The sequence below is a fragment of the Salmo trutta genome, chromosome 24 (assembly GCF_901001165.1).
Source record: "Salmo trutta chromosome 24, fSalTru1.1, whole genome shotgun sequence".
Classification (NCBI taxonomy): Eukaryota; Metazoa; Chordata; class Actinopteri; order Salmoniformes; family Salmonidae; genus Salmo; species Salmo trutta.
The window spans coordinates 15,932,506-15,957,663 of NC_042980.1; the positions used below are offsets into that span (position 1 = coordinate 15,932,506).

General features: G+C 42.5%; 1 protein-coding gene across 4 annotated transcripts in view; it reads right to left on the reverse strand.

The window, feature by feature from the left end:
• LOC115160803 (FERM, ARHGEF and pleckstrin domain-containing protein 1) overlaps window positions 1–25,158 on the reverse strand; it is an 82,065-nt gene that overhangs the window by 53,985 nt on the left and 2,922 nt on the right. For all 4 annotated transcript variants that reach the window (XM_029711237.1, XM_029711236.1, XM_029711238.1 and 1 more), the window contains exon 2: window positions 23,234–23,430. In XM_029711237.1, the coding sequence (XP_029567097.1) occupies window positions 23,234–23,404 (171 nt within the window). In that variant the 5' untranslated portion in view covers window positions 23,405–23,430. The remainder of the gene's footprint in view (window positions 1–23,233; window positions 23,431–25,158) is intronic.

Below are 25,158 nucleotides of genomic sequence, written 5' to 3' on the forward strand. Positions count from 1 at the left end.
TGCCAAGGTGGCATATTCTCTCTAGAGAGTAATCACACATGAGCAGTAGCAGACAGTACTGGGACTGCCTGTGATTCATTCATTCATTCACACACAGTCTAGACACAGAATAAAAGTGTTGTCCTGGTTTGAAGAGCTCTCCACTGAACCCATACAATCATGAGGACAGAAGAAAATAGGGGAAAAACATCAGCTGATTGGGAGTTACCCTCTGGCCTCCCCACAGGTGGTGTTGCCTGTGTCAACCAATCAAAAAGGCTCCTTTCGGATTCTCTAACGAGTCAAACCACAAGCAAGCAGTCGCCATGAAAGATTAAATTAGAGGGCCACATCTGCAGACAGTGTCGACTGAAGTCTTTAACAATCCCTTCATTCAATATTTTCTGCACAGCCAAGCTAACCCTGAGGGAGAGGTTGCCATGGCCACAGTCTGATTTGAAACATTTCCGAGCTGCTGGTCTATGGCGTGTGATGGTGATGGTTTGGAGAATTACAGAACGGTGTACTCTCATTCGCCACAATACACAGAGAAATACAACCCGCTAAAATGGGTCTTCACCTGATCGGGATAGAAACGGACAGCACATTTCAAATCCAATACTAACAGTTCACTTATGAAAATGTAGTGAGGTAATAGGATGAGAAAGCTCATTTTCACAGTAGAAAGATTGGTAACCGGATTCATGGTGATGGGTTAGTAATGGATTGGTAACCGGATTCATGGTGATGGGTTAGTAATGGATTGGTAACAGGATTCATGGTGATGGGTGTGACGACCCTCCCACTCTGTCTGCCGTATTCTCTCTTGTTCTTGTTTCTTTAGTAGGAGGCCGGTGGGCGGAGTTGGAAGGGTCGTCAGATGAATGGGAAACACCTGGGCTCGGGTGTTTCCCAGGATAAATGGACCTCTTCCCCATTCATTGAGGAGACTCTCTCCACACAGACACCTTGTTGCTTTGGTTGTGTAGTTTTGTGGTTTTCTTGGTTATTTGCTTTGGCACCTTTCAACACTCTGCATTATTACATTCAAGTATGCAACACACTCACCTACACTACTGATTACTGATTACACATGCCATTGTTATCTTCTTAGTTGCTTTATTTAATAAATATATATTTTTGATACACCTTGTCTCCACGTTGTCTCCCTTTTGTTGCGAACCCTGAGCCGGTTCGTAACAAGTGGGTGCTCGTCCGGGATCTTGAACTTGTGTTTGGGAGAAAACGTGGAGGTATGTTAACTTGAGGTGCTTTGTTTGTTAGTTTGAGTTTGGTGCTCAGTACTGGTTGCCTTTGGTTGTTTTGTTTGTGTGCTGCGTTGGAGAGAGTACATTGGTTAGTTTTCAGGCCTCTGCCCAGCCTGGAAACACTTGTTGTACTCGCTGTTGGAACATTGGTCTGAGGTGAGTAGAATCAGCTGTGTACCTCGGTGGGAGATTTGGATAGGGTAGTGAAACTTACTACCTGGAGCTATAGTCTTTTTCCCCTGATAGGCTTAGCGACGTGTTTCATTTTGGAATAAGTTGGGCATTGTTAATGTTTGTTATTTTTGTGTGGTGTCTGTGGACTGAGCAGTTGTCTCGGGAGCACATCCGTGGCTTGGTGGAATCTACCAGCGTGCTGGGGGGTTACTTCCTCGCCAGCGGGCTACAGTGCATAATTACCCACCGCAAATCTGCATGAAGACTAGGGTTGAGTTATTGTAGGTTTTGGGGAAGCTCCATATCTCATCTCTTTTCTGTGGTATCAGTGTGATTGGTTTTTCTCTTGTTGTGGTCTGGTGTGCTCAGAGGGGTTGAGTGAGATTTTTTTTTCTCCCGTTCCTCGCTCTCTCTGACTATGGCGTCTAATGTAGACGAGTTCATTCGCTTTCCATCAGAGGAACTGTTAGACTTATGTACTAAAGAACAGCTGTTGAAGGTTGCTGAACACTACAAAATTGAAATTAGTGATAAACGTCTAAAAAATTCCATTAGGTTAATAGTGAAGGCCAATCTGATGGAGAGTGGTATTCTTGACGTTACCACTGGGGCAGTCTCTGCTGAGGACTCGCCGTATCCCCGATATGTCACAATTACCGCTCCATCGGTTAGTCCTAGTAATCTTCTTTTTGAACAGCAGAAAGAGCTGCTTCTGTTACAGCAAGAGCACGATCGTGAGAAGCTAGAGTACGATCGTATAAAATATGAAAAGGAATTGGAATTTAAACAGGATAAGGAGCGTGCTGATCAGTTAAAATATGAAAAAGAATTGGCTGCTGATCAGTTAAAATATGAAAAGGAATTGGAATTTAAACAGGATAAGGAGCGTGCAGATCGGTTGAAATATGAAAAGGAATTGGCTGCTGATCAGTTAAAATATGAAAAGGAATTGGAATTTAAACAGGATAAGGAGCGTGCAGATCGGTTGAAATATGAAAAGGAATTGGCTGCTGATCAGTTAAAATATGAAAAGGAATTGGCTGCTGATCAGTTAAAATATGAAAAGGAATTGGAATTTAAACAGGATATGGAGCGTGCAGATCGGTTAAAATATGAAAAGGAATTGGAATTTAAACAGGATATCGAGCGTGCTAAAATCAAGCTGCAACAAGAGCGACTAGAGTTGGTTAGGGAAGGAAAGCTCTCAGGAGAGAGTTTGCTCTGGGAAGGTGACGCAGATTTACTTAGGAATCGTTCCTCTGTTGGTCATGCCCCGGACACATTTGACATTGTTGGGAATTTACGGTTGTTGCCTCAGTTTAATGAAAGGGATCCTGAGACATTCTTTTTGTTGTTTGAGCGTGTTGCTAACGCTAGGAGTTGGCCTGATTCTGATCGCACTTTGATGTTGCAATGTGTGCTGACTGGTAAAGCTCAGGAAGCATATGCAGCTCTTAGTGTAGCCGACAGTGTCAGTTATGATAAGGTTAAAACGGCGGTGTTACAGATTTACGAATTGGTTCCTGAGGCTTACCGCCAACGATTTAGAACTTTAGAAAGGGATGATAAGCAGACTCATGTTGAGTTTGCGCGAAAATTATCTTCACAGTTTAATCGCTGGTGTTCCGCCTCTGCGGTTATGACTTTTCAAGGGCTGTGTGATCTGATTATGCTAGAGCAATTTAAGGACACAATCCCTGATTATATAGCGACGTATATTAACGAACGCAAAGTAAAGACTGTCGCTGAAGCTGCGGTTTTGGCAGACGAATATGTTTTGACTCACAAAAGTGTTTTTGTAGAACCCCGTACTTGGAGTGAGTGGGGGCGTTCGGAGAGATTTGAACCACGCTCACAGAGATACTCTGGTTCACGGGCAGAGTTTTATTCAACTAGGGTTGAGCCTGATTCCCGTGGTAAAACTGACTTTGGTCAAGAGTGTCACTACTGTCAAGGCTCAGGTCATTGGAAAAACGAATGTCCGGTTCTCAGGTCTAGGGGTAAAATCAGTACGTGTGCTAACGTTAAATCTAGGCCTACGGCGTTAGCTGCGTCTGTTCCACATCAGTTTACTCCTGAAACATTGTCTCAGGCCCAGGGCCATGTGAAAGTTCATATTGACCCAGGCTATTTACCTTTCGTTACGGAGGGTTTTGTGTCCATGTTAGGAAGTAAGAACCTAGTGCCAGTAAAGATCCTACGAGACACAGGTGCCTCGGAATCGTTTGTGTTGGAATCTGTGTTACCCTTCTCTGCTGAGTCTGATTCTGGGAATAGTGTTCTAATTAGGGGAATAGGTTTGAACAATCTGTCAGTTCCATTGCATAGACTAATGTTGGATTGTGGACTGGTGAAAGGTGAGGTTGTTGTGGGAGTGCGTCCTTCGTTGCCTATTGAGGGTATCGACGTTATCCTTGGGAATAACTTGGCTGGCGAGAGTGTGTGGCCTATCGTGTTTCCATCTCTAGTGGTTTCCACTAAACCGTCACTTGTAGGGATTCCTGATGAGAGTGAGCAGAGGTTCCCAGCGGTGTTCTCTGCGGGTACAGTGACGCGGTCTATGAGCCATGGTGACATGGTCCCTGCTCCGGTAAATGTGAATACCACAAAGAAGTCTCTCACTGTTTTCCCTGTTATTCCGTTGTCTGTACTCATCTCCGATCTAAACAATGCGCCACGGATGGACCACACATTAGAAGAGTTGCGTGACCAAGTTGTGCCTGTGGAACAGTTGGGAGATGTCGCACATGGTTATTTTCCCCAAGAGGATGTTCTGATGAGAAAGTTGGTGTCTATAGGGGACGGTAAACCTGTTCGTTTGGCTGATAACGTTGCTTCCCTTGGTTCTGTTAATACTAGGTCTGTGCATGAGGAAAAAAATGTTCCTAGTCCCGATGATTGCATACTACAGGGTAGATTAAAAAATTCTGAGACACTGGATATTTTGGATGGCCCTTTCACTCAGCTACCTGTTGATGGGCGGAAAGAGCTGGTTGTTCTGATTCGGAAAATTCCAGGTTTGTTTTCTGTGACACATACACGTACAAACTTGATAGAGCATGATATTGACACTGGAAATGCTGACCCCATTCGTCAGCGGTGCTATAGAGTCTCTGTAGAGAAACTGCGTTGTCTGGATGCTGAGGTCAGGTACATGCTGCAGAGTAAGATAGCAGAGCCTTGTTTCTCTAGTTGGACTTCTCCCTGTATCTTGGTCAGTAAAACGGATGGAACGGACCACCGTAATGTAAACGGAGTTACTAAGCCGGATTAATTTCCTCTTCCTTAGATGGAGGATGGCGTTGATCAAGTCGGCGCAGCTAAGTTGTGAGCAAAATTGAACGGTTATTGTGCCATTGGCAGGGGCCACTGACGAGTAGGGCATATGACATTTTTGACTTTATTACATCCTCTAGTCTGTACTCGTATTCGTTATGAGTTTAGGACTATGAATCGTTGGGAAATGTTGTTTGCGTTTGTAGCTGATGTGGTCTCTTGTGTGCCCTGTTCCTGAGTGTTATGTGAGTGATCATTGTTGGGGGTTGTCATGTTCTAACTTTCCTGTCTGTTCCCTCCTGGTCTTGTGTTCTCCTTTCCTCTTAAATGTTGCTTCCCTTATATATAAAGGTTGCTGAGGACTGGGGAGAAGGAGGTTGGTTGGGACAAGTGGAAGGTGCACATGTAACCTCTTGTAAATTTGGGACGCAGAGGCTGGTACGTTGTTCCGGGGCCCTTGTTGGTCCCCGGTTTTATGGGGGGGGGTGTGACGACCCTCCCACTCTGTCTGCCGTATTCTCTCTTGTTCTTGTTTCTTTAGTAGGAGGCCGGTGGGCGGAGTTGGAAGGGTCGTCAGATGAATGGGAAACACCTGGGCTCGGGTGTTTCCCAGGATAAATGGACCTCTTCCCCATTCATTGAGGAGACTCTCTCCACACAGACACCTTGTTGCTTTGGTTGTGTAGTTTTGTGGTTTTCTTGGTTATTTGCTTTGGCACCTTTCAACACTCTGCATTATTACATTCAAGTATGCAACACACTCACCTACACTACTGATTACTGATTACACATGCCATTGTTATCTTCTTAGTTGCTTTATTTAATAAATATATATTTTTGATACACCTTGTCTCCACGTTGTCTCCCTTTTGTTGCGAACCCTGAGCCGGTTCGTAACATGGGTTAGTAATGGATTGGTAACAGGATTCATGGTGATGGGTTAGTAATGGATTGGTAACAGGATTCATGGTGATGGGTTAGTAATGGATTGGTAACAGGATTCATGGTGATGGGTTAGTAATGGATTGGTAACAGGATTCATGGTGATGGGTTAGTAATGGATTGGTAACAGGATTCATGGTGATGGGTTAGTAATGGATTGGTAACAGGATTCATGGTGATGGGTTAGTAATGGATTGGTAACAGGATTCATGGTGATGGGTTAGTAATGGATTGGTAACAGGATTCATGGTGATGGGTTAGTAATGGATTGGTAACCGGATTCATGGTGATGGGTTAGTAATGGATTGGTAACCGGATTCATGGTGATGGGTTAGTAATGGATTGGTAACAGGATTCATGGTGATGGGTTAGTAATGGATTGGTAACAGGATTCATGGTGATGGGTTAGTAATGGATTGGTAACAGGATTCATGGTGATGGGTTAGTAATGGATTGGTAACAGGATTCATGGTGATGGGTTAGTAATGGATTGGTAACAGGATTCATGGTGATGGATTAGTAATGGATTGGTAACAGGATTCATGGTGATGGGTTAGTAATGGATTGGTAACAGGATTCATGGTGATGGGTTAGTAATGGATTGGTAACAGGATTCATGGTGATGGGTTAGTAATGGATTGGTAACAGGATTCATGGTGATGGGTTAGTAATGGATTGGTAACAGGATTCATGGTGATGGGTTAGTAATGGATTGGTAACAGGATTCATGGTGATGGGTTAGTAATGGATTGGTAACAGGATTCATGGTGATGGGTTAGTAATGGATTGGTAACCGGATTCATGGTGATGGGTTAGTAATGGATTGGTAACCGGATTCATGGTGATGGGTTAGTAATGGATTGGTAACAGGATTCATGGTGATGGGTTAGTAATGGATTGGTAACCGGATTCATGGTGATGGGTTAGTAATGGATTGGTAACAGGATTCATGGTGATGGGTTAGTAATGGATTGGTAACAGGATTCATGGTGATGGGTTAGTAATGGATTGGTAACAGGATTCATGGTGATGGGTTAGTAATGGATTGGTAACAGGATTCATGGTGATGGGTTAGTAATGGATTGGTAACAGGATTCATGGTGATGGGTTAGTAATGGATTGGTAACAGGATTCATGGTGATGGGTTAGTAATGGATTGGTAACAGGATTCATGGTGATGGGTTAGTAATGGATTGGTAACAGGATTCATGGTGATGGGTTAGTAATGCATGGCTCTTGCCACATCCTTATAGGTAGATTCCCTGTGGCTCTGTCTGAGATGGCCAATCAAATCCCATTCATGCTGCTTGGCCAACGACAGGTCATCAGAAAATGTCACGGCCAAATCATAATCCATGTCCAAGTGACTCATCCATCATCACAGTGTAGTCTGGCTGATAAACCAGACTCAGCTCTCTCTCCACCACGACTCACAGTTCACCAGAATCTACTAACTACCATAGAGAAAGGCAGCTAGAAAGTTTCGGTAGGGGAGAGCGGGGTATGCTGAGCCACATTCAGCATCAAGGGAAATATAGTATTATTTCTAACAAAGATATCTACATATATTTCAGGATGATGTGTATCCCTGGAAATAATCAGAATTCATGTAAACATTAGTTTTGGGCATGGGGGTAAATTGGGTATGGGGGTAAATTGGGCATAGGAACAGGGTAAGTTGAGCCAATCCAATTAGTAGGCAAGTTCTCTGTATTTGAGGCTACTAAACTCATGAAACTGGTCTGAAAATATTCCTGGTATGTTTCTCAAGCTGTCATCAGACACGACCTTGTGTGCCCTCTGCTACTCTGTCACAGACTCTCTTTGTTCGTTTTCCTTTTTGTCAATGTACCTCTTCAGTGTCAGTCAGTCTATTTTTTCAAACCTCAAGGGGATCTAGTAGACCCCTACTTGTTTTACGTTTGGATACACGGGCATGATGATGTCTGCTCTGTAACAATAAAAATGCACTATTTTGGAGTTCATATGCATGACAAATAGCAAAAATACTATGCATAAAACGGACTAAATGTAATCATCATTTGTATAGGGTATGTTGGGCCATTGGCTCAACTTGCCCCTGGCCAAATGGCGCAATTTACCCCAAAGCAACCATTGACTATATTAGCCCACACAGCTACAAGGACACACTTTCATGCTAGCTTTAGGACCTCATACTGTAGCATTTAGAGAACCCAACTGATCTATAAAATAGTCTTTAAACAATCTACTTTGGATTACACACAAGCATCATGAAACCTAACACAATACATTCATTTAACTACGTAAAAGGTTTTTGAGACCTAACTTGCTTCTCTATGTTGTTTCTTCCTTCACAGACTCCATGGAATAAACATTTTGGTCACATCATTCATTTTGTGTATGGTTTCCTAGAAACAAGGGGTGGGTCAACTAACCCTTTGGCACAACTTACCCCACTCTCCCCTATTCGAGCACTGCTTTGCTCTCATGGAATCCACCCATCTCATTTGAACTACATGCAACAGGAAACACGAGACGCTGTGGGGTTTCTCTGTAACTCAACTCTTGAATTACCAATTACACAAAATTTTCTCACCAAGCGGAGAGGAGGTACGAGAATGGCAAAGTGGAAACTCCAGAAGGTGAACATGACATGGCATGCTCCCTCTATTCTCTGTCTGAGTAAGCAGCTGGGTGTAGCAGGCTATGAGCCATATAGACATGGCCCTGGGTCCGTATTCATAAAGCGTCCCAGAGCAGGACTGCTGATCTTGGATCAGCCCCCCCACATTCATTATGATCTACAGTGCCTTGTAAAAGTATTCCTCACCCTTGGTGCTTTTCCTATTTTGTTGCATTACAACCTGTAATTTAAATGGATATTTATTTGGATTTCATGTAATGGACATAAACAAAATATTCCAAATTGGTGAAGTGAAATGAAAAAAAATAACTTGTTTAAAAGAAAATCTAAAAAATGTCAAACTGAAAAGTGGTGCGTGCATATGTATTCATCCCCTTTGCTAAGAAGCCACTCCACAAATTTCTTGTTAACAAACTATAGTTTTGGCAAGTCGGTTAGAACATCTACTTTGTGCATGACACACAAGTTTTCAAATTATTTACAGACAGATTTCACTTATAATTCACTGTATCACAATTCAAGTGGGTCAGAAGTTTACATACATGTAGTTGACTATGCCTTTAAACAGCTTGGAAAATTCCAGGAAAGGATGTCATAGCTTTAGAAGCTTCTGATAGGCTAATTGACATCATTTGAGTCAATTGGAGGTGTACCTGTGGATGTAATTCAAGGCCTACCGTCAAACTCAGTGCCTCTTTGCTTGACATCATGGGAAAATTAAAAGAAATCAGCCAAGACCTCAGGGGAAAAAAATGTAGACCTCCACAAGTCTGGTTCATCCTTGGGAGCAATTTCCAAATGTTCATCTGTACAAACAATAGTACACAAGTATAAACCCCATGGGACCACGCAGCCGTCATACCGCTCAGGAAGGAGACGCGTTCTGTCTCCTAGAGATGAACGTACTTTGGTGCAAAAAGTGCAAATCAGTCCCAGAACAGCAAAGGACCTTGTGAAGATGTTGGAGGAAACAGGTTCAAAAGTATCTATTTCCACAGTAAAAGGAGTCTTATATCGACATAACCTGAAAGGCCGCTCAGCAAGGAAGAAGCCACTGCTCCAAAACCGCCATAAAAAAGCCAGACTACGGTTTGCAACTGCACATGGGGACAAAGATCGTACTTTCTGGAGAAATGTCCTCTGATCTGATGAAACAAAAATAGAACTGTTTGGCCATAATGACCATCGTTATGTTTGGAGGAAAAAGGGGAGGCTTGCAAGCCGAAGAACACCATCCCAAACGTGAAACACGGGGGTGGCAGCATCATGTTGTGGGGGTGCTTTGCTGCAGGAGGGACTGGTGCACTTCACAAAATAGATGGCATCATGAGGTAGGAAAATTATGTGGATATACTGAAGCAACATCTCAAGACATCAGTCAGGAAGTTAAAGCTTGGTCGCAAATGGGTCTTCCAAATGGACAATGACCCCAAGCATACTTCCGAAGTTGTGGCAAAATGGCTTAAGGACAACAAAGTCAAGGTATTGGAGTGGCCATCACAAAGCCCTGACCTCAATCCTGTGAGCAGAACTGAAAGTGTGTGCGAGCAAGGAGGCCTACAAACCTGACTCAGTTACACCAGCTCTGTCAGGAGGAATGGGCCAAAATTCACCCAACTTATGTGGGAAGCTGGTGGAAGGCCTGAAACATTTGACCCAAGTTAAACAATTTAAAGGCAATGCTACCAAATACTAATTGAGTGTATGCAATCTTCTGACCCACTGGGAATGTGATGAAAAAAATAAAATCTGAAATAAATCCCTCTCTCTTCTATTATTCTGACATTTCACATTCTTAAAATAAAGTGGTGATCCTAACTGACCTAAGCCAGGGAATTTTTACTAGGATTAAATGTCATGAATTGTGAAAAACTGAGTTTAAATGTATTTGGCTAAGGTATGTAAACTTCCGACTTCAACTGTATATACACACACCTATTCTGAAAAGCCCCAGAGTCTGCAACACCTCTAAGCGAGGAGCACCACCAAGCAAGCGGCACCATGAAGACCAAGGAGCTCTCCAAACAGGTCAGGGACGCAGTTGTGGAGAAGTACAGAGTAATAACAAAATATCTGAAACGTTGAAAAAAATTGAAAGAATATGGCACCACAACAAACCAAATCTCACAGACCAGCCAAGGAGGGCATTAATCAGAGAGGCAACAAAGAGACCAAAGATAACCCTGAAGGAGCTGCAAATCTCCACAGCGGAGATTGGAGTATCTGTCCATAGGACCACTAAGCCGTACACTCCACCAAGCTGGGCTTTATGGAAGAGTGGCCAGAAAAAAGCCATTGCTTAAAGAAAAAAAATAAGCAAACACGTTTGGTGTTCGCTAAAAGGCATGTGGGAGACTCCCAAAACATGTTGAAGGAGGTACTCTGGCCAGATTAGACTAAAATGGAGCTTTTTGGACATCAAGGAAAATGCTTTGTCTGGCACAGACCCAACACCTCTCATCACCGCAAGAACACCATCCCCACAGTGAAGCATGGTGGTGGCAGCATCATGCTGTGGGGATGTTTTTCCATTGGCAGGGACTGGGGAACTGGTCAGAATTGAAGGAATGATGGAGGGTCCTAAATACAGGGAAATTCTTGAGGGAAAACTGTTTCAGTCTTCCAGAGATTTGAGACTGGGATGGAGGTTCACCTTCCAGCAAAACAATGACCCTAAGCATACTGCTAAAGCAACACTAGAGTGGTTTAAGGGGGAACTTGGAATGGCCTAGTCAAAGCCCAGAACTCAATCCAATTGAGAATCTGTGGTATGACTTAAAGAGTGCTGTACACCAGCAAAACCCATCCAACTTGAAGGAGCTGGAGCAGTTTTGCCTTGAAGAATGGGCAAAAATGCCAGTGGCTAGATGTGCCAAGCTTATAGAGACATATCCCAAGAGACTTGCAGCTGTAATTGCTGCAAAAGGTGTCTCTACAAAGTATTGACTTTGGGGGGGTGAATAGTTATGCACACTCAAGTTGTTTTTTTGTCTTATTTCTTGTTTGTTTCACAATAAAAAATATTTTGCATCTTCAAAGTTGTAGGCATGTTGTATAAATCAAATTATACAAACCCCCCCAAAAAAATCTATTTTAATTCCAGTTTGTAAGGCAACAAAAAAAGGAAAAATGCCAAGGGGGTGAATACTTTCGCAAGCCACTGTATAAGGCAAGACTGATCCTAGACATTTTAATACGGGCCCTGCTCTAACGTCAGCATGGCGGGTCAGTGAGAACTAAGGCTGCTGGTCTCCATACTGTAGCTGCCAGGCCAGGACCAGAACCAGCTCCCTCTCAAAAGGTGCCCCTTCATCATGTTTCCACTCATTAAGTCACTGCTGAAGCAAGCCCTTGTTACCATTAACCTGACAATAAGGCCTGCTGGAGCTGCTTAATGCCCTTGCTTTCCATTTCAATGAATGATCGTGTGCGGATGGTGGTGAGTGTGTGTCTTCAGGACCAGCTAGCTATGGTTGGCGCCAGTCATGTTAAATACAGGTCACTAGAACGTGTGCTGTAGCCTTGGTGGTCTGTCCTGCTCTTGATTCTCAGTCTGGGAATTTCAATGAAGATTTATGTAAATGGAATGAGTACCCATACTGAAGACATTTGATATAATGGGAAATGGAAGTGTTATACAAGCTGATATCTACAAACAGACTAATATTAGAAATGGAAGGATCCGTTTTGCTACATTAGGTCAGATATTTCTATTAATAGACATGAGAACTAAAGAAGAAAATGTTTTGCGATTGTAAACACATCAAACCACTGGAGAGCCTAATGATCTCATCTAGCATTTTCTAACATTTGTATAGATCTGATTTGCACATTTGTTCTTTAGTAACAAATTACTGATTATAAATGTCTCAAGCAGAAAAAAAGGGGAATACAACTTCAGAGACGGAGTGGAGAGAGGGGTTACAGAGTAGAGTGGTATTAACAGACCTTCAACACACACACACAAAACAGTGTGAATGGATGAGTTTACCTCAGACCTCCTTCAAAAGGGGGGGGGGTCATATCCCAAGGACACAATCCCTACACTAATCTGAGTGTTAAATGCACCCTTAAATGGGTCGAGAAACACCAATATTACATTAATGTTATACACTCATTGGCCAGCACAAAAAATGGATTGCTCCTATTGCTCCTAGACAGTGAGTCACGTGGTCGTGGCTTACTATATAGAGCAGGCAGACAGGTATCGAGGCATTCAGTTACTGTTCAATTGAACATTAGAATGGGTAAAACGAGTGATCTAAGCGACTTTGAGCATGCCATGATCGTCGGTGCCAGGCGCGCCAGATACAGTATATTAGAAACAAAAGACATCCAGTCAGCGGCAGTCCTGATGAGAAGTCAAAGGAGAATGACAAGAAGCATGCAAGCTAACAGGCGGGCCACAAACAGACAAATAACGGCACAGTACAACAGTTGTGTGCAGAACGGCATCTCGGGAACGCACAACTCGTCGATCCTCGTCACGGATTGGCTATTGCAGCAGACGACCACACCGGGTTCCACTCCTATCAGCTAAAAACATGAAGAAGTGGCTCCAGTGGGCATGTGATCACCAACACTGGACAATTGAGGAGTGGAAAAACATTGCCTGGTCTGACGAATCCCGGTCACTTTTGCGTCATGTTGATGGCAGAATCAGGATTTGGTGTAAGCAGCATGAGTCCATGGCCCCATCCTGCCTAGTGTCAACGGTACAGCCTGGTGGCAGTGGTGTACTGGCGTGGGGAATGTTTTCCTGCTACACGTTAGGTCCCTTGATACCAATTGAGAAAAACGTTTCCGACACCTTCTAGAATCCAGGCCCTAAAAAATTCAGGCTGTTCTGGAGGCAAAGGGAGGTCCGACCCAGTACTAGATGGGTGTACTTAATAAACTGACCACTCAGTGTACACTATTATGGGGCAACCATATCCATTTCAACCATCACTCCATTAACTCCTGTGGGAAGGAAGTGTGAAGTACGATGTTTAGGGTTGCAAAGATAACGATAATTTACGAAAGTTAACTGAATCTTCAGTAATTTTGGAAATGAAATGTAACATTTATGACAATCTACTGTAACTTTGGTTAGTTATACTAGAATAACATATATAGTATTCATTTTTTATATCGGTGTCCATATTGTCCATGAGTTTCTAGTAGATAGACCATATGGTTTTAGAGAAAATAGCCTAATTAATGAAAAAAAATGTCTAACAACGGCATTATTTTCAATTAACTCTGCAATCTTCCAACTATTGACTTTTCTTCACAACTGCCACCAGTTTGATGCCAAAAAACAGACAACAAATACATAGACACTAAAAAAAAAATTTTTCAATTAATGCTGAAACCCTTATATTAAACACCAATGGTATTCACTAAGTTGACGATTTATATTCAGGATCATGTTCTACAGCTTTGTCATTCTATTTTTGTATTTAAAAAAAATCTTAATTATTTTATATATTTTACATGTGATAAGGCCAGAGATAATTACAGACACCTGTGATAATCTGAAGTATCCAAAAGGGAAAGGGGGATACCTAGTCAGTTGTACGACTGAATGTATTCAACCGAAATGTGTCTTACGCATTTAACACAGCCCCTCTGAATCAGGGCCACTAGATGTCTTGTGGGGGATTACATAAAATCCTTGAAAGATACCAAACTTCTGGTAGTTTACCAGTAGACTTTGAAGTTTCAAGTAATATACCCTCCCTTTGCAACCCTAACGATGCTAGAGGATAAATGAAATCAACTGAGATATAGGGGTACAAACAGAGTTTACCACACAGCATATAGAAACAAGAATCCATCTTAATCCTAGCCCAGTGATCTAAGTCAATGTTATGGAGCAGAAGCTAAAGCTAGACAGGATTGTCTGTGACTGTTCACAGGATTAGCGCCAGGCAACAGCAGTGAGTCTCTTCCCCTTCACTGTGATTAGTAGTACATTCATGAAACAACGTGCCGCTGATGTATAATGCATTATGGCTTGAGCGCAAATGAGCTTTTGCTATATTAACATCCACACAATTTGCATTTACTGTGATCTTGGTGTCTTAAGAGCTGTGTAAATTTAGTCTTGTCTGAACGAGACCTAGGTGGGCCTTTAAGAAACCGTATGGCGCAAAAAAAGGTAATAATAATAATAATAATAATAATTTAAAAAAAGAAGAGTTGGACCGCAGAGTGAAGGAAAAGCAGCCAACACGTACTCAGCATGTGGGTACTCCTTCAAGACTGTTGGAAAAGCATTCCAGGCGAAGCTGGATGAGAGAACGCCAAGAGTGTGCAAAGCTGTCATCAAGGCAAAGGGTGGTTACTTTGAAGAATTTGTTTAACACATGTATGCATGTTACATACATACAGTTGAAGTCAGAAGTTTACATACACCTTAGCCAAATACATTTAAACTCAGTTTCACAATTCCTGACGTTTAATCCTAGTAAAAATGCCCTGTCTTAGGTCAGTTAGGATCACCACTTTATTTAAAGAACGTGAAATGTCAGAATAATAGTAGAGGGAGAATGATTTATTTCAGCTTTTATTTTTTTCATCACATTCCCAGTGGGTCAGAAATGTACATATACTCAATTAGTATTTGGTAGCATTGCCTTTAAATTGTTTAACTTTGGTCAAACGTTTCGGGTAGCCCCCCACCTGCTTCCCACATAAGTTTGGTGAATTTTGGCCCATTCCTCCTGACAGAGCTGGTGTAACTGAGTCAGGTTTGTAGGCCTCCTTGCTCGCACCCGCTTTTCAGTTCTGCCCACAAATTTTCTATGGGATTGAGGTCAGGCCTTTGTGATGGCCACTCCAATACCTTGACTTTGTTGTCCTTAAGCCATTTTGACACAACTTCTGAAGTATGCGTGTGGTCATTGTCCATTTGGAAGACCCATTTGCAACCAAGCTTTAACTTTCTGACTGATGTCTTGAGATGTTGCTTCAATATATCCACACAATTTTCCTCCCTCATGATGCCATCTATTTTGTGAAGTGCACCAGTCCCTCCTGCAGCAAAGCACCCCCACAACATGATGCTGCCACCCCCGTGCTTCACGTTTGGGATGTTGTTCTTCGGCTTGCAAGCATTATGGCCAAACAGTTCTATTTTTGTTTGATCAGACCAGAGTACATTTCTCCAAAAAGTACGATCTTTGTCCCCATGTGCAGTTGCAAATCGTAGTCTGGCTTTTTTATGGCGGTTTTGTAGTAGTGGCTTCTTCCTTGCTGAGCGGCCTTTCAGGTTATGTTGATATAGGACTTGTTTTACTGTGGATGTAGCTACTTTTGTACCTGTTTCCTCCAGCATCTTCACAAGGTCCTTTGCTGCTGTTCTGGGATTGATTTGCTTTTCGCACCAAAGTACCTTCATCTCTAGGAGACAGAATGTGTCTCCTTCCTGAGCGGTATGACGGCTGCGTGGTCCCATGGTGTTTATACTTGTGTACTATTGTTTGTACAGATGAGCGTGGTACCTTCAGGCATTTGGAAATTGCTCCCAAGGATGAACCAGACTTGTGGAGGTCTACAATTTTCTTTCTGAGGAGTTGGCTGATTTCTTTTGATTTTCCCATGATGTCAAGCAAAGAAGCACTGAGTTTGAAGGTAGGCCTTGGAATACATCCACAGGTACACCTCCAACTGACTCAAATTATGTCAATTAGCCTATCAGAAGCTTCTAAAGCCATGACATCCTTTCCTGGAATTTTCCAAGCTGTTTAAAGGCACAGTCAACTTAGTGTATGTAAACTTCTGACCCACTGGAATTGTGATACAGTGAAGTACAAGTTAAATAATCTGTCTGTAAACGATTGTTGTAAAAATGTATTTTGTCATGCACAAAGTAGATGTCCTAACCAACTTGCCAAAACTATAGTTTGTTAACAAGAAATTTGTGGAGTGGTTGAAAAACGAATTTGTTCAAACATATTCCTCACCATATGTCTGCTGCAGAGGGACAGAGAGAGCCTTGAGAAAATGAGTTTTGATCAGTCAGAGATAAAAGTGCTGAAAACAAACTGTCTCCCTATTTAAAAAGAAGATGGAGGACAAGCTACGAAGGAGTTTTGGTGCAGGTACAGCCAACTACTGCAAAAATAATATTGCGGTATTGTCAAAACTATACAATATAACATCAAAAATAATATTGTGATATGTAACTATGTTTTCCCCCCATCACTAATACAGAGAGAGTGTGAGACAGAAGGGATAGATATACAGCAGAGAGAAGAGAGAACCACGCAGAACATTCCACATTAACTGCCAGGGTTTCTGTTTTCTCCAGTAACATCCCAGTAAGGTTTAGGTGTCTGGAGTTAATAGAGCTTGACTGTCTCTCTCATCCTGACAAATGAGAATGGGGCTCTCAGTCTGTCAATCCCCATTCCTCAACGACATGTTAGCCCAACAGAGATCACAGCCAACAAGACAACCACTGCCATTGGCACCTTCAGACTGAACATCCATCAAAAAAAATGGGGGGGAGACATGACATTTTTGGTCACTCGTCCAAAGACATGTTATATCTGGCCAGAAAACTTTGGTTACTGATATGAACATGACTCTATATAAGGTTCACTTCATACGTTTGGAAAGCACAGCTCCCTTGTATGACTCACAGTAGTGTTAGCTCTGGGCTGGTCAGATCAGATCTGCTCTCGGTTGGTGCATACTAAAGGCCTTCATAAGGCCACAAAAGAGTGCTCATCAAGGTGTGACGAATCAGCCACAGGGGACAACAGTTTAGTTCCCAGCCAGAGGGAGCACTAAGTAGGTCGCAGCAGGTTATGTGACCCACTCTAATGCTCCTTTTGTTTCCCTACAATACAATACCTTGTCTGACGGGCTGGAAGTTTATACCAGAGGAACAGGAAAGGGATCGATTTTCACAGAGGTGGTTGGGTTTTTACATGCAGATCAGTGAAATAGAAAACATTTCTCACCGATCAGTCACTATGAATATAAATCCTACCGCAGATTCATATTTCATTGCCTGAACTCGATGCTCCTGTAATGAAATACACAAATCGCCATAATCTAATTGTCTAGGAAGGGTGGGCTGACATTGGGCCAGTGGGACTGACATCCTAAACATCTTGAGCCTCTCCAGTAGAGGGAACGCAGCCTGTCTCCCTGCAATAGGAATGATTCAGCGATCATGTTCCCTTATTACTGCAGTGATCAAATTCATCACCATCAGTGCTGCTGAAGCCAAGCACATTTGCATTTAAATCTGTGCAGTCCCCCCTCCCCCTTTCTTGAAGCTTCAGAGTGAGAAGGACCAATAGGCATAGTCAATTACAGGAGGGTGGGGGAGGGGACTGCAGGAAGTTATTGATGCAATTAAGGGCATCACGCTTCAGGCGTCGTGATTCTGACGAAAATACGCTCTTTGTCTTTATCAAACTAATGTTTTTGCATATTTTCAGTGTGGAACGTCTCTGTTTAGGGGGCATAGGCTAACCAATTAGAAATGGCTGTAGCAGTTTGCAAAGTAGCCTAAGCGGAAAATAGACGGGACACAATTATTCCAAAACTGCCGCTCGTTGCTGGAACACATATTTTCCTACTTCAATCAACCAGTCCATTTTGAATTTATGATAAAACTGTTGTCATTTGGCAAGGAATGTAGCTTGTGTATCGCATCAGTTAGATACGTTTTTAATAGGCATTGCTGTAGGCCTAACGGGAGGTTGTGTGCACACTTAGCACGCGTGTGTGGAGGGAGCGGTCAGAATGCAATTTAGTGAATGAGACAAGAAGGGGAAAGGGAATTTAGGGAGAAGAACTTTGTGATGATTGGATTGGTTTATTTTTTTTTGTGCCCCACAAATACACATGTACTACTCCCCTAAGGTCAAAGTAAATTAACGTGGTCTTCAAGACATAATTGTATATTTTTTTTCCAGGACAAAAAAAATTCACTTGCACATTCCTACAAATCGTTTTTTAGTATTTGAAAAAAATATATATATAATAATTATATATGGTTAAAGATCGAGCTTTGACGTCTGTTAGAGAACTCGATTACATTCAATTCAGCGGGTTTTTTTCTAAGTCTAGCTATCTAGAACCTTAAAGGGTTCTTTGGCTATCATCCCCAAAAGGAGAACCCTTTGAAGAACCATTTTTGGTTTTAGGTAGAACCATTTCTACAGAGGGTTCTACTGGGAACCAAAAAGGGTTCTACTGGGAACCAAAAAGGGTTATCCTTTGGTACAGCCTTAGAACCCTTTTGGGAACATTTATCTAAGAGTGCCAGCTGCCTCCCTGCAGCAGTCATAACACCCAGCTAGGACTACCCATCGCTGCATGAGGGCCACTACCCCATTGTGGGAACAGGATAAATGTATGTGAATACTATCCAGACTCCTTTGTAGAAGTAACTCACACAGAGAAAAGTGTTACCCCTACAGTGTAGCATAATCACTACGACTACCCCCTTCCATTTTTAATTAGAGCATTTTCGCTTCGGATGAAGAAACATGTCGTCTCTCCCTCCATATTCCTCGTAACTGCCCTACTTCTCCTTCTTAAATTTACCTGAGTCTAGGTGGCAGCTCGTTAATGTATGGGACCCAGAGTTCACACTCATATTTGGTTAAAACGATGCAAAATACTATAACTCACAGACAAAAAACTTCTGAATGAGCTTCAGGCATGAATGACAGCATGACCTGAAGCTCTTGGTCATGAGCTGGGAAGTAAAATACCTCCTAAAACTAAAACCAACCACTCTAAGAGAATGAAATGACTCCCCCCCTACCCAAATGACACTGCATTCAGCTAGCCTAGCATACATATCCTAATTTAAAGTCACACATTGCCTATTAGCTAAATGCAGTGTCATTTGGGTAGGGTGAGTGATTTCATTCTCTCAAAAGAATAATTGGCTTTTGGTGTGACTTTAAATTAGGATATGAATGCTAGGCTAGCTCAATCATGACATGTCAATGTGAGTTTTCCTGTCAGTTCCTCAGTGTACAGTAGAAGAGCACACAAGAGCACTACACATTAGCACCAAATTACGTATATAAACCCTGGATTGCAGATGCAATGTATTGATGAGAGGCTTTGAAGCCACCGATCAGCCATATTGGCACTCCCCAGATTAAACAAACCTCCATGGGAATGAATGGAATTCTACAGTATTTTAATTAAATGTTTCAAGGACAAAATTACATGTACTTAAGTATGTTGTTGTTGTAGTGGTGACAGAACTTTATTTGTATGTTTAGCTCACATAATACAATTTAAAAGTACGCATTAAAGTGAAATAATATAATAAACATGGCAAAAACAAAATGTAGACATTAATTCATTCATTTCTATAGCTTCCGAAAAAAATGTACACTGGTGGGGGAGTGCCAAGATGGAGGCAAGGTGGCTTCAAAACAGCAGCCTCTGTCAGTAATTTAGAGTATACAGTGCATTCGGAAAGTATTCAGACCCCTTGACCTTTCCACATTTTGTTACGTTACAGCCTTCTAAAATGTATTAAATAGTTTTTCCCCCTCATCAATCTACACACAATATCCCATAATGACAAAGCAATTTTTTTTTTATTAATAACAAATTTCACACATAAGTATTCAGACCCTTTACTTAGTACTTTGTTGAAGTACCTTTGGCAGCAATTACAGCCTTGAGTCTTCTTGGGTATGATGCTACAAGCTTGGCACATCTGTATTTGGGGAGTTTTCCCCCCATTGCTCTCCGCAGATCCTTTCAAGCTCTGTCAGGTTGGATGGGGAGCGTTGCTGCACAGCTATTTTCAGGTTTCTCCAGAGATGTTCGATCGGGTTCAAGTCTGGGCTCTGGCTGAGCCATTCAAGGACATTCAGAGACTTGTCCAGAAGCCACTCCTGCGTTTTCTTGGCAGTGTGCTTAGGGTTGTTGTCCTGTTGGAAGGTGAACCTTCGCCCAAGTTTAAGGTCCTGAGAGCTCTGGAGCAGGTTGTCATCAAGGATCTCTCTGTACTTTGCTCCATTCATGTTTCCCTCATTCCTGACTAGTCTCCCAGTCCCTGCCACTGAAAAACATCCCCACAGCAGGATGTTGCCACCACCATGCTTCGCCATAGGGATGGTGTCAGGTTTCCTCCAGACATGACGCTTGGCATTCAGGCCAAAGAGTTCAATCTTGGTTTCATCAGACCAGAGAACCTTGTTTCTCATGGTCAGAGAGTCTTTAGGTGCCTTTTGGCAAACTCAAAGCGGGCTGTCATGAGCCTTTTACTGAGGAGTGGCTTCCGTCTGGCCACTCTACCATAAAGGCCTGATTGTTGGAGGGCTGCAGAAATGGTTGTCCTTCTGGAAGATTCTCCCATCTCCACAGAGAAACTCTGGAGCTCTGTCAGAGTGACCATCGGGTTCTTGGTCACCTCCCTGACTAAGGCCCTTCTCCCCCGATTGCTTAGTTTGGCCGGGCGGCCAGCTCGATGAAGACTCTTGGTGGTTCCAAACTTCTTCCATTTTAAGAATAATGGAGGCCACTGTGTTCTTAGGGACCTTAAATGCTGCAGAAATGTTTTGGTCCCCTTCCCAAGATCTGTGCCTGGACACAATCCTGTCTCAGAGCTCTACGGACAATTCCTTCGACCTCGTGGCTTGGTTTTTGCTCTGACGTGCACTGTCAACTGTGGGACCTTATATAGACAGGTGTGTCTCTTTCCAAATCATGTCCAATCAATTGAATTTACCACAGGTGGACTCCAATCAAGTTGGAGTCCAATCACAGGTGGACTCCAATCAAATCTCAAGGATGATAAATGGAAACAGGATGCACCTGAGCTCAATTTCGAGTATCATAACAAAGGGTCTGAATACTTATGTAAATAAGGTATTTCTGTTTTCACTTTGTCATTATGGGGTATTGTGTGTAGATTGATGAGAAAAAACTAATATTTAATACATTTTAGAATAAGGCTGTAACGTAACAAAATGTGGAAAAAGTCAGGGGGTCAGAATACTTTCCAAAGGCACTGTATAGAAATCATTCATTAGCACAAGCGAAATGTCTCCCTGAAAAGCCAATCCTCATGGTCTGTACAGGAAGTCTCACAGCATGCTGTGGGAACAAGACTGTTCCCTGCACGGCAGTTGGGAACCTGCCAATGTTTCTCAGCAGCTAGCGTCAAACACGTCCATATTGTCGGTCACAGGGTTCCATTTCAAGCATCTCTACTATGAAGCTCTATTCATACCCTTCGAATGAATGCTCTGCGTGTCCATTTCCCTTCATCGTCACTTCTTCTTCCCTCTCACTACCCATCGCGCTCCCTCACTCCCAGCAGGAAGAACTGTGGTCAAAGGATATTGCTAGTTGGACTATTCTCAGGAAAATAACATAGTTTTGATCCAAACTCCACCCTGTACTTCAAGCGCTATATCAGGGTCATAGAGTATACCTTACAGTAATACCACAATTTCAGAGGAACTCTAGGAGAAAAAAAACAGTACAGAGCAACCAATCTATTTTTGTCCAATTCAACAGGAAGTGTTGGGATTTACATGTCTGTTTGCTAAATCTCAAGGTCCTAAATTTACATTCACATCACTTTCAATAAGCCCCCATTACCATTCTCTAAAACATCTTCAAACAATATTGCAGTCTTCAGAACATCAGTCATTCATTATCAAGCAGATTACATTTCACATGAAAGGCATCAATCTAGGACTATTCTGAGATTTGATTTTATGCTAAAATATTGCATTGCATACATTGGCTGATTTGGATCACAAAGCAAAGCAATCTCAAGCAGCCCCAATCTCAGAGATAATCTTTAATAACCACAAAAGTAAATAGGCTGGTAATGAAAAGCACAATTTATCATGGCAGATCTCTGCCCATTCAAACATCACAAATCGTCCCCTTTCCCCAACCATACTGTATAGGGTGTGCACACTGTGACAAGCATTTCGCTACACACGCAATAACATCTGCTTAATATGTGTATGTGACCAATACAATTTGATTTGAATCATTTTGGGGCTAAGGCCACATCAGGATTTAAATTCAGAGGAGGTCCGCACAGATTTTTTTAATGTTGTTTTCTTGTGAAAAGCAATTTGCAGGCCAGAAAATTGCACTTATTTCAAAACATATAGCTCCACTAAAATGTCTACATACATTCTATTAAGTTTTAGACGTTCAAGAGTGGCCTGGAGTGTTTTTGTACTCAAACCTCCCGTGGGATAGTTAGAATGAGATCAAGCCCACCCCTGTAGATCAAGTATTGTTGCCCACCCCTGTGGCCAAGACAGACCAGTTGGTCTCATACCTTGGCTTTCATAATATATAACAGTGTGTTAGCGTATGAACCCAGGAAGTTTAGTCCTGATGTACTAATGTGTATCTCAATAAACTAAACACAATCCATACACCCACTTTTTTTTATACATGCATTGAAAGCAGTAACTCTCCGCAATGTACTCTTAACATTCCATGACTCTAGGACCAATAAAATGTACTCAAAATACAGTAGCTTCTGAAGTTTAGAAAGTGCATGTTTGTTAATGGTAAAATGTCCGTTTTGGAGATAAGAGGTTTTCACCCGACAACGACGATAGTCCTCTAAAAGTTGCTCCTATATCTTAAGGCTTAAATTACACAACAACATCCAAAGAACTAGAACAGTAAGCTTTACTCATCACACCAACAGCTGAAGTCAGAGACGTCGAGAACGCTGGTTAGAACCCAGACATTTTACAGCACTGATCAGTCTTGGCTCATTCATGCATTCAGCACCTTGAAGTTTAATACTGTAACCATGCCAACCTGTAACCCTTAACAACAGACTGCTGTCAGGAAAAAAAAAAGAAGAAAAAAGTCCCTCCTTTGATGTACTGCTTTAATGGTAAAGCTATAAAAAGACAACAAAAGGATACCACCATTTACACCTTTAACACAGTGCACTATAAGCCAATTAGACAGACAGCCAATCAGAACTCACCGAGACGTCGAAGACCTCTTCTGTGTCGTCCAACATGCGTATCTTAATGGAGACGTGGCGTCCAGGGGGCATGATTGGAGGCCGGTGGCCAGGGTCCAGGGTGCTGATGCCCAGGGTCTCCTGGGCTCCAAGACGCTGGGCTGCTGATGCTCTGTGCTCGGGCTCCACCATGGTGCTCTGTTGTGCTACCGTACAGCCTGCAGGGGAGGCAGAAGAACCGTCACACACACACACACGCGTGTAACAAAGTAGGTTCCGTCCCTGTCCCTCACTGGGCTCGAACCCGGGACATTTTGTACAACACACACTCACACGTACGTACTCACGCACGCACACACCAGGGTTGCGAAGGTCATGGAATTCTGGATGACGATAATTGGCCAGCCAAATGCTGCAGTCTCCGTAATAGCAAAAATGTCATAAATAGCTCAAATGTAATATATGTTAGATGCACATTTTCTCCTCTCCTTCGCTCCTGACTGCATGTGCTGCCATAGAAATAGAAGGAATAGAAAGGGTGTCCCCATTCAAGTCAATGATGGCATAAACGGGTGGATGGGCAGCCATTACTAGTGTACCCCATAAAAGCAAAGCAGGAAGTAAAAGAAGGACATGTAGTTTACCCATCAATATGGGTTGTAACTAGATGGAGTACAGCTACGACCGGAAGTGACTTTTCGTAGGAGGTTAGGAGCATTTTAGCTAACCCTAACCCTTAGGGTTAGCTAATTCCCCTAACCTGCTACGAAAAAGTCACTTCCGGTCGTGGTTGTATTCCACCTAGTCAGAACCATCAATATGTGCTGTGATTTGTTCATTCAACTAAACTGACATTACAAAAAACACATTCCATTACATGAGCCACATCAGTCTACATAATTGAAATGAAAATTCTACTTTACCATGGAAATTATTGCATCACAATACCAGGCAACCATTGCAAGTGTACCCATGAGTTTACAGGGTCAAATTGTTACGGTTAAAAGGTTCCATGGCCTTTCTATTAATTATATTTCTATGTGTGCTACTGCTGCATTTTGGGGGGGTGTTGCCTATGCAACCAAAAACAATTTTGATTGTTGCTCCTTGCTGAAACAAAAAACTAAGTTTCACCATGTTGTTAAGAGTCCATGTTACCGCAGAAACGGACTTAAGTGCACAAATGCCCGGTCGTCCCATCTTCTGTCCGTAATTATTTGTATTATTTCACGACGGTCTTCACCCATAACCGTCGGTTACATGGTTATAGCATGCACACACAAACACACACCTTGCCTATCTTTGCCTGTCGGTGGGGCAATAACGCAGTTCATATCATGTCTGTCAACTGTTCAACTATTCATTGTACAACTTGAGCATTAGGGAGTGGGACCCCCCCCCCGCTCCCCATCCCAGAGAAAACAGAGGAGAGGAGGTGGGTGGGTTACATAAAAGGAGATGAAGTCCCAGGGGAGAGAGTTCACAGCTTGTGTCAGACTAGCAACGTAATTGCAAATTAGGTATTTGCACTCTAAGCTAATGGGTGATAATTGTAGCCTTTGGGAGAAGCAATTAGTTCCCTCTCTCTGTCAATGTGTTGCTTGATTTCAAAGTCACTCGACAAAGCAATAACAGGGATAGTCCCTAAAAATCAAAAAGTAGAAACAATTGACTCTTTGTAAGATCTTTCAAAATGATTTTTAAACTATTTGTTTGGACAAATGACCTGTGGCGTTCCAGTATATAGGCAGATAGAGTGAGTGAACTACAAAACAGCAGAGATAGTAAGGAGCAGCCAAGCGAGAGAATGTCCCAAGTTCACAGACATCCAGCTGCTAATAAGGACATAACATCTGGGCTGTGTGGATCTCCTCATTATGTATGACAGCACGGTTTCCATGGAGATTGCCATGCATGGCATATTAAATCACATGCAACATCCAGAT